This window comes from Natrix helvetica (genome assembly GCF_964273705.1).
Source record: "Natrix helvetica genome assembly, contig: HAP1_SCAFFOLD_439, whole genome shotgun sequence".
NCBI lineage: Eukaryota > Metazoa > Chordata > Lepidosauria > Squamata > Natricidae > Natrix > Natrix helvetica.
The window spans coordinates 2816-13684 of NW_028113346.1; the positions used below are offsets into that span (position 1 = coordinate 2816).

Below are 10869 nucleotides of genomic sequence, written 5' to 3' on the forward strand. Positions count from 1 at the left end.
TGTATGTGATCCGTATAAGAACTGACATTGACTTGATGGCACATAATCAGACTGACTTGGCTTCTCTCAGGTTTCCCCATGCTCTAAAAAGCAAGCTATTTTCGTAACAAGATTTTCCAATAAAATGCTATTTACATCTGGAAGCCGAAGAAAAACACCCAATCGGTCTCTGAATTAATGAGCGAGAGTGGCAGATGGCTCCCTTGTGCAAGGTTGGATCTGGTAGAACTGGCGTTCTAACAGTACCTTCATTCTTGCCTGGTTTTATGTCATTCTGTCTTAATTAGGGCTTATAAATTTAAGAAATTAATATAATCAAATACACATACAGTAGGCACAGATATGCATATTTACCGTGGGATGTGAATGGCAAAGTATCAATCGGCAAAACCTCATCTGGAATTGCATAGCTGGGGAGACATTCCTGGAGCTTTTTTAAAAGGTGCCTCTTTGAAACAGCTTTGGGGGCAACAAACAGAATTAATTTTTCTTCTTGGTACCATATCAAGGCACAGGTTCCCCCTGGGCAGAGGCTCTCTGCAACCTGCAAAATAAAATCACGGATGATTCTGACAAAACTGCAGAGAGCCATGAAGATGATTTTTCTTCCCCTTGTAATTCAAGTAACTTTCAGTATCATGAAAGCACAAACCAGGGGTGTCAAACTCGATTTCAGTGAAGGCCACCTCTGGGCTGTGTTTGACCTCGGGTTGGGTGGGGTGGGTGCGGCCAGGGTGGGTGTGATCAACTTGATGTCACTCGTGTCAGGGACCCCTCTGGGTGACCGAGTGCTCTGCCTGCCAGCGAAAACTGGCTCCCAATCTCCGTTTTCGGCTGGGATGGCCTCCTGCAACCCTCTGCCCGCAAAAATGGAGCTCAGGAGGGCCACTTCCTGAGCTCTGTTTTTCCTGCCGCTTGGATCCTAGAAATGAAGCCAGCTACCCCACTTGTGCTAGCCTAGCTTTGATACGGAGCAGATAGGCAAAGGTTTATTAGTCTTTGATCAATGCGTTTGATATGGGACATGCTAGAATTTAGGCCCCTGATAATTGTTAACACCATCCATAAAGGAAGAATTCTTGTTCTTCCTTTATGTTCTTCCCAACAGTGGGAACACCGTACCACTAATTTTAGTCCCTATTTTTCCACGAGCCTCAATGAACTCACTTTGATTCAGTGGTGGGTTACGACTGGTACGCCCTGGTACAGGAGTACCGGAGCCTGCTGGGAGCACCAGATACAGTTCCGGTACGGTGCTCCGGAGGGCCCGCCCGTGCTCCTTACTGGTATTTTAGGTTTTTGGGGCTTCCGCGCTCGGAGTGTACTGCGCCTGCGCGATGTTCCGGCCAGCAGCTGGAGCGTTGCGGAGGCGTCGCGGGCGGTAAGTACACATGTGCGTACTCATGCGGTGGACGCCCGGCCCCATTGCACCGTACCGGTTGCAACAGGATCTGGAACCCACCACTGCCTTGATTCAATTATTTTTGAGATTCTCCTTCTTTGACTCCTTAGTATCATGGTGTGAAACAATTTTATTGCAAGTAATAAATATCACTAGCACTGTTTATGAACTCAGCAATTGTCTTCACTTTGTATCATTGTCCCGTCATGAACCATCATAACTGTTTGAAACCAAAACCAGTTCTAGGTTAATATAAAAATTATAGGCACATTAATTGGATGGGGTAATAAAGTAAGGATTAATTCATGTGTTAGCTATTCAAGGTCCTTTTAGCTAGTTTAAATATTTAAAGATATGCTTAAATCATTAAAAGGATAGACACGCCAGATCAACATATACATAGGACGCTCCACTGAATTAAATTGGCTTCATTTTTTTTTAAAAGAAAAAGTGGACTCCCTTGTGTTTGGACTGGGCTGGCCCATTTACTTAGCATGGCTACACTATAGAACTGGTTTGTCTTTGTTTCCTTTCAGGAATATGTTTTCAATATCCCAGCATATCCTACAAATTTGGGATTTCCTAGTGGTCTCCTATTCATCTGCTCTGTCCCGCGTAGATTTTAATTTGGGGGGGGGGAGTGGAGAAAGTTCAGCTGGTTGACTAGATGCTGTCACCTGTTGTGGCTTAACTGAGATTCTTTTTCTTTCTTTCTTGTTTAACTCTGGATGTGCATCAGTGGTGAAATTCATTTCTTTTTAAACTACCGGTTCTGTGGGCGGGGCTTGGTGGGTGTGACAGCGGAAGGATACTGCCAAACCTCCATTCCCATCCCACTCCAGGGGAAGGATACTGCAAAATCCCCACTCCTGGGGGAAGGATATTGTAAAATCTCCATTCCCACCCCACTCTGGGACCAGCCAGAGGTGGTATTTGCCGGTTCTCCGAACTACTCAAAATTTCCGCTACCGGTTCTCCGGAACCTGTCAGAACCTGCTGAATTTCACCCCTGATGTGCATGATTATTTTGCGATGGAATGGGAACGGGATAAGAGGTGGCAGATAATGTCAGCAATAGGCTTCCCCGGGGAGGAGAAGTCAACACTTTCCACAGAGAAGCCCAAGCTAACACTTCACGGTCCTGAATGGATGGGGGAGGAAGGAAAGGCTTGATAGTAGCCCAATTTCCCAGGTTATAACTGTTAGGTTATAGCTTTAGTTTGGTGAGACTCTTGACTATTGGATGTAAACAGATAAAGAACTGGACTCAACTGGACCACGCTGTGTCGTCATTGGGCTTAGGCCTGTCAGTTTTTTTCTTCAAAGTACAAAAACACACACACACACACACACACCTGCTGTCAGGCCTGGAAGCCATCTTTCACATTGGGCCTTCAGGCCTGTCACATTTATTGTTGTGGGAAACAGGGAGGGGGGATTGTATGGAGTGGGGTAGATATAGTCAAAATAACGTTCTTTTCTCTGCGAGTCAAGGACATCTTGCCCTGCACCCGGAGGGGCTTGACTGGGAGGCATCTCTCGTTGGTATGTGCTTGATTGGACCATGTGATGGGCATGTGGCTGCTGGGCAGGGACCCTGAACTTTCTTTTGGGTGGGGAAAACCTGGAAACTTTCAGATTTGGATTTTCCCAGATGTGCTAATATGATATGTCTCATAAAATGGAGCTTTGAGGAAACTCAAGCCTCGGAGTCTTCTTTCGTTGCGGGTGTTACTTGGAACCCTGACAACTGCTTCCTTCATATGGCCGAGCACTGCTCACAGCGTAGCATTCACTATCCAGACTTCCTCCTTGTATTTGTTTAGGAATACCCCTGCCTTAGTCTTCTTGTCATATTGCTAATCATTCTCATCTCCATTAAGAGTTTTGTTTTCAAATGTCACCGCGGCTCTTAAAGATATTTTCTATTGGTGGGTCTAAAGGTTTATTATTCCCAGGGGTTTTTCTCCAATGCATGGGTTTCTAACCTTTTTATTTTCAAACTTTCTGGTATCCCTTAGGTTATAATACAGATGGAAGCTGGAGAATATGATAGTATTCAAAACTTAGGGGTAGCTAATAGTCTATTTCATGGGTGGGTTTCACATAAGTATACCATCAGTTCGCCACATCCGTGCACCTCCATTTCATGAGCATGCGCGCCTTCTGCGCATGTGTGTATAACCTTCCGTGCATGTGCTTTGCTCACATGCGCAGCTCGCCCGCATGCGCACGGCTTATAAAACGTGGCTAAAAAGGATGGCATACAGCCGGGATGGGTGGGCAGGTACACCCGTAGGTCGCCGCTACCGGTTCGCCCGAACCGCTCCGAACCAGACGAATACCACCTCTGGTCTGTTTCCATGTAAGTAATATCGAAGTCATCTCAAAAAATCAGGTAATTTCTATCTTCCAGATTCTTCATGGCCCAAACTCACTTCTGTTTTTAAAGATTTAAAAAAAAACTTTTCGTAAATAGTTACCTATTACCTCACCTGCTGTACATACTCGATGTTGAGGCGCTTGCCATGACGCTTAATTTGATTGTCCTTCCGCCCCAAGAAAAACATTTCAGCCTTCTTCACTTTTACAAAATCTCCGGTGGCTCTCATGGTGTCCACAGGTAGTGTTGTTTCTCCGTCAATGAAGCAGACGCGTCCGTTTCCTCCTACACGGAGCAATTCTAAGTGGTAAGTAAGTGGCTTCCCCTTATCAAGGCATATAATGCAGGCTAAAAAGATCTTAAAAGGATGAGATTTATCAGCCTTGTGAGATAGTTCGGATACAAAGCATATCCAGATGAGCTGAATTCTACTTTATTGTAAGGTTACTTTATCAGAATCTTTCAAGTCTGAAAGTATATTTCTCCCCATTGTTTTTGTAGTCCAAGATATTAGGGCGAGTCCTTTCTGAGATGTTTGCTACACCTCAAGTCCAGCTGCCTCTTATCTGACTGTTATCTACTGTATGGCTCTTCCTCCTGTCTACCAAAGTCATTCCCACATACCATTTACTTGATACAGGAAAATAGCACAAAGTGTCTTTCAAACTTGATCAACTAACTTGCCCACCTACTAGCTACCGTATTTTTCAGACTATAAGACACACCTAGATTTAGAGGATGAAAACAAGAAAAAAAAGTTTTGGGCCTCTGCGCGTCCCATTTTCGGCCTCCCCTCACCCCAGAAGCACTTTGCAGGCAAGACTTCCATGCATCCCCGTTTGGCAAAAACGGGCTTGGTTTTGGCTTGCAGAGTGCTTCTGGGGGCCGGGAAGGGCAAAAACGGGAAACAAGGGGGGCTCGGAAGGCCAAAAAGGGGGCATTTTTGGCAAAAACCGGACTTGGGGAGGGTTGGGGAGGCAAAAAACAGGCCCTTATTCAGTCTATAAGACGCACAGACATTTCCACCCACTTTTTTGGTGGGAAAAAAGTGTTTGTTATAGTCTGAAAAATACGGTAAGTTTTATCACACTGAACTACTGCATGCAGCGTGAGAAAGAGTTCAGTCCTGCACACTGCCACTGTCCTATCTGGTCAGATGACCATGAAGAATGTGGAAGGCTCTACTTTTATTTTTGTTGAATGTAGCTTCTTGGGCTTAAACATTAACTGTGATTATTTTTCATAAGCCTATTTCGCTTCCCATGGTTTGATATTGGCTTATTTTGTTGTGAGATAAGAGAAAATGCAGAAACATTAGAGCCTTGTGCGTATTACAATTATTTAGCATGATAGCCGACAGCCACTTCGGACTGTGATGCAAACTAATTATAGCACCTTCCGTCGCTAGGTTAAAACTTCCATTCATAGTTACTCTTTGTGTTAGCTGAAATCGATGGGAATTGGGGATGCATTATTATTCCGAGAATCCAGATTCATAAGTGCATAGCATTACAGAAAGTGTAGTGCTCAAAATAAAGTGTTGTTTAAAACACACTACAGGTAGCTCAAAATTTCTGTTGCTAAGTTAGACATTTGTTAAATAGATTTTGCCCTATTTTACAACCTTCCTTGCCAAAGTTGTTAAGAGAATCTGGCTTCCCCATTGACTTTGCTCGTCAAAAGGTCAGATAAGGTGATCGCATGACCTGGGACACTGCAATCATCCTAAATATGAGTCAATTGCTAAACGGCTGAATTTCGATCATGTCACCATGGAGCTGCTGCAACCCTTGTAAGTGTGAAAAACAGTTGTAAGTCACTTTTTTCAGTCACTAAACAAACTGTTGTAAGTCGAGGACTACCTGAATTCCAATTAACCATAGACCTTGCCTTAGTGATGAGGTTGAGAACAAACATCGTGTCAAATTATTAAATCTGATGCCAGATTTTAAAACCTTTTGGTTGCATTTTTATTTTATAGTGTTCAGAAATCGAAATATTTAAATCCCAGTTTTTTTTAAAAAAAAAATGCTTATCTTGGGGAAATCTTTTAAGCTCATTCAAAGTCCTCAATCTAATAACTGGACTGTTCCCAATTATTCTGATTACTAACTATAGGTAAGAAAAACCTTGCTATTTTAATACTCTGGCCAATCTAATTCCTGTACTACCTAATCAGAAATCTCTAAAAGTTTGAAGTAAAATGTTAGCGCCCTGAAAATAGCTTCCTTATTCACTGGAATCCAATGGCTACTAGAATCATCTTCAAGTAATGATTAATTTAATTAAAAATGACAAAAAATAAAATTACCTATAAATACTTGGCCTTCACCTTCTTGGACAAGTAAGCCATTAGCATCTTTGACTTCAACTGTTATTCCAGATAATGGTGTTCCCAGTGGTACAGCAGCATCAAATCTGAAAAAGGATGTGGTGAGCAGGCAGAAGGAAGAGAGATGTAAAACAAGGACAGACAATAAGTATAGAACCAGTGACGTGCAGTCAGGGGAGGCAGAGCCTCACCGCTCTCATCATGAAAAGAAAAAAGAGAAAAAAAAATTCTCCCCTTTTCTCTTTCATCTCTTTCTTGCGCGTGCAAGCAAAATACCCCAGGATCACGGTGGCGGGGACAGCAACTCCATCCGCTGTGCTGTGGAGAAGAGCCACGCTGTGCTCCTCAGCGCTAGCCTCAGATCAACGCGAGCCGCGGTCCCCTTCATGTATGCTCAGGAAGAAGGGGAATGGGACCGCGTGTGCAGGAGGCTCCTCAGTGCCAGCCTCAGATCAGCGCGAGCCGTGGTCCCCTTCATGTTGGCTCAGGGAGGAGGGGAATGGCACCGCGTGTGCAGGAGGCTCCTCAGCCCTAGCCTCAGATCAGCATGAGCCGCGGTCCCCTTCCCCTGCACACGCGGTCCCTTTCCCCTCCTTCCTGAGCCAACATGAAGGGGACTGCGGCTCACGCTGATCTGAGGCTGGCGCTGAGGAGCTTCTAGTAAGCGCGGCCCCATTCCCCTCCTTCCTGAGCCAACATGAAGGGGACCACGGCTCGCACTGATCTGAGGCTAGCGCTGAGGAGCACAGTGTGGCTCTTCTCCGCAGCGCAGTGGAAGGAGTTGCTGTCCCCGCCACCGTGATCCTGTGGTATTTTGCTTGCACGCTTGCAAATATCAAAGTTGTCACAGTCCTCCCTTCATGATGATCATTTGATGACGTCACCAGCCTCACCAACCATAAACCTCACCACACGTCACTGTATAGAACTAATTTCTTCCTTCAGAAAAAGAGTAAAGCCACTATCCAAATTATTAACAATTATTAATTAGATTTTTTTAATAAAGTGAAATCACTGCCAACAGTTACATGTTTTATCCACAAGTCAAATTTACAGAATCTAGATCAGTCACTTGTAATGTGTACTTTAAGTGCATAAAACATTTTGACTTTAAAAGACTGATTTGAGTTCAAGTATTCTGAGTTTGGAATGAATTATCTGGCTCATGCCCCCATTGCAACTAGAACTAGAGTCGACAGAGATCAAGGGGGTAGTTTTGTTGGCTTCGGAGGAAAACGGGGAAGAGCAGACCCATGTCAGGCCAGGGCTTTTCAGGATTGGGATGGCTTGTAGGCAAGGAGGAAGGGGGGGCAGGATGACCAAGAGAGGCTAAGCAGTGAAACTGAGCTCAGGCGATGAGCAAGGACGACCCGCTTCTGATCCTTGAGCAAGGAGTGTGGAGAGAAGGCGAGAACAGCGCAGACTGTTCTTAGCCGACTACTTGGGAGAAGAGCACCATGCCTCTCTTCACAAGGCACACCTGGGAACTGAGGCTTAAGGAGATGCTGTGGGGAGGGGTATTTGTTGGAAACTAACGTTGAATTCTTGGAGTGTTGAGTGCCTGTATTTCTTGCTGGATTTCTGGATTACTTGTCATGCTCCCTTGCTTCCTGGACTCTTCAACTTGCCCTGCTGGATTTCTTGCTGTGCAGCCGTGGTGCTCACACCGTTGGGCTGGACTATTTGCAGCCAGAGACTGCTTGAGATGTGTGAGTGTGTGTGTGTGTGTGTGTGTGTGTGTGAGAGAGAGAGAGAGAGAGAGAGAGAGAGGGAGGGAGGGAGGGAGGGAGGGAGGGAGGGAGGGAGGGAGGGAGAGAGAGAGAGGGAGGGAGGGAGGGAGGGAGGGAGGGAGGGAGGGAGGGAGGAGGGAGAGAGAGAGAGAGAGAGAGAGAGAGAGAGAGAGAGAGAGAGAGAGAGAGAGAGAGAGAGAGAGAGAGAGAGAGAGAGAGAGAGAGAGAGAGAGAGAGAGAGAGAGAGAGAGAGAGAGAGAGAGAGAGAGAGAGAGAGAGAGAGAGAGAGATCACTTTGTTCTGGGACTTGCCAGAACTTGCTTGGGGAAATTTGGAGCAATGGAGCAATAAAGGGGTGGTTTGAACTGTCAGCTGCCTGTGTTATCTCTGTGCTGTGCCCGGGGTCATCACAAAGTCTGAACTCAAAATGTTTCTGGAACGGATAAAACAACCCCTTTCACATTTGAAACACTCCCAACTCAAAATCCCCACAGCACTGAGCCTTATCAAGTCCACAATAGGGCAGCAAAAATTGAACATTTTCCTACCGACGATCCATGTCAAAAGCCTCCTCAGGAATCCTGTAACATGTGGCCCAACATGAAACTTCCGTAATGCCATAAATATTAAAGAGTTGAGTTTTGTTTCCGTTTACTTTCCAGCTTCTCAACACGCTAAGCGCAGGGCAGGCTTCTCCACCAAGAGCTAAGATTCTCAGGGAGGTATCCACACTCAAAACGGTTGATCTAATATATTCAACTCCAAATCTCTTCAAAAGGGTGGGTGTAGCCTGAAGAAAGCAAGATTTAAGGTTATGACAAGTAGTCCTCGACTTTACAACGGTTTGTATAGTGTCTGCTCAAAATTACATCATCTGAAAAAAGAGACTTACAACCGTTTTTCACGCTCACAACAGCATTGCAGCATTCCCAATGCAATCCTCGGCTGCAACAATAGAGGGATAGAATCAAAATCATGAGAAGTATTGGTACCACTTTATAAAGATTTATTAAGACCCCACTTGGAATACTCCATCCAGTTTTGGTCATCACAATATAAAGAAAAAGATGTTGAGATTCTTAAAAAGAGTCAGAGAAGAGAGACAAAGATGATTAGGGGTCTGGAGACTGAACCATTGAAGAAAGGTTGAAAGAATTGGGTATGTTTAGTCTACTCAAAAGCAGGACTAGGGGAGACATGATAGCAGTGTTTCAATACTAAGGAGAAATTTCCTAACTGTGAGAAGAGTTCATCACTGGAATGGCTGGCCTTCAGAAGTTGTATGTGCTCCAGATTTTTAAGAAGAGACTGGACAGCAAATTGTCTGAAATAGGACAAGGTCTCTTGCTCTAGCAGGGGGTTGGACTAGAAGACCTTCAAGGTCCCTTCCAACTCTTGTTATTCTATGAAATAGTTTTCAATCTGAGACACTCCTGAGCAGAAACTCTGGAACTAGCCATTGCTTATCTCCTGTCATTTGAGTCAATACTAAACGTGGCTTATTCAATAACAGTTATGTTAGTAAGAAGTTTCTTGGAGAAAACACCGTCATTTGAGGCTTAACCTCATCTATTCCAGAAATGTTCCAAATCTGAAATACTTATATACTATATTAATATGGGTGAAACAGCACTGGAGCACTTCTGATGAAGTTGGAAGAAGACTGATTTGGGAACAAGGTGCTACATATATTGACACTATTTTTTAATTCCTACAGAATGCATATGAAAGCTTTGGGCTATTCATCTGTCTGTCTGTCTGTCTGTCTGTCTGTCTGTCTGTCTGTCTGTCTGTCTGTCTGTATATATATATACATGTTCCAGTATAGCTCTGGAATGTCTCAAGAAATTTCAACCAAACTTGGTACACAGATAACTTATTCTCCGGAAACAAATACTGTGAGTCTAAGACACCCCTAACACCCCTTGGGGTGTGTGTTCTGCTAAGATACAACCTGTTGTGCTTTAAAATGAATTCTACTGTACTGCCATAAAATGGATTCTACTGTACAGCACAGTAGAGTTGCCATGGTAACGGCTTCACAGTACTCCACAAGGGGGCTCCCTCTGGTAAGGGGAAAATCCAACATTAGAAATTACATTTGGTCCAGGATTACTTTTGAGGATAAATGTATGGATTAGGATGAATAAATATCCGGGCAACACCAGGTTATCAGCTATCTGCAATATAAATGGCCTTGGTAAGATTTCTCCTTACTCAAGCAAATAAGACAAGTGAATAGTTTAATTAACTCTCCAAACAACAAGTTTCTTACCTGTAATATGGTCACTCTGTGCTGCTGGAAGAGAGCCCTGGATAACCGCTGTGGCCTCATTTTAATCGCTGTGGGTAGTATAAGCAGACATGCCCCACTCGCCAGACTAATGAACAGGTCAATGACTGATGGATCAAAAGTCAAAGGAGAGGCCATAAACACCAAGTCATCTAGGGTAATTTGAAAAATCTCTCTAAAATAAGGAAAAAATACATCTCTGAGAAATTAGATTTAGATGGAACTTCAAGCAGTTTTGCATTTCTTGCAACACTGATCACACATATGCCAAATTAATCAGTCAGACTCTTTCTCCCACTAATACAAGTTATAAATGCTCCAATTCCACCTCTAATTCAGGTCAGCATTACATAAACTGTATGCCCTGAATGTCTGGGGTCTAAGCAGCCCTTCCAAAATTTGGAGAAGTATAATGAGGTCAACCCAGAATGAGATTCATTTCCAACAAACATTATAGCTTTCCACATTTCTTTTTTAATCTAAGGGCGAAATACTTGCAAACCAAGATCAATGAGCTTATGTCAGATCTATTCCAATTATATTGAAAGCCAAAAACTGGAAATCCAACACAATTTATGCTATTGTTGTTCTTTTTGTTAACCCTTCCTTCTTATCAAAATATATTATCATAATCTTCATTTAATGACCCCACGATCCCTTGCAGGGTGGAGTCTGGATAACTGAATGGAGCTATCAGAGCGTTTTAATGGCCGGATGCCCTTCCTGTCA

At 43.9% G+C, this 10869-nt stretch overlaps 1 protein-coding gene across 1 annotated transcript; it reads right to left on the reverse strand.

Moving 5' to 3' along the window:
* Nucleotides 1-354: 354 nt before the first annotated feature.
* Nucleotides 355-10316, reverse strand: LOC309382424 (beta-alanine-activating enzyme-like; the record flags this gene model as incomplete). Its single annotated transcript, XM_081971943.1, has 5 exons — nt 10123-10316; nt 8396-8637; nt 6097-6203; nt 3898-4070; nt 355-544 (listed from the first exon to the last, which is right to left on the reverse strand). Coding segments are annotated over exons 1-5 (868 nt in total), but the record flags the coding sequence as incomplete, so codon positions are not given.
* Nucleotides 10317-10869: the final 553 nt, after the last annotated feature.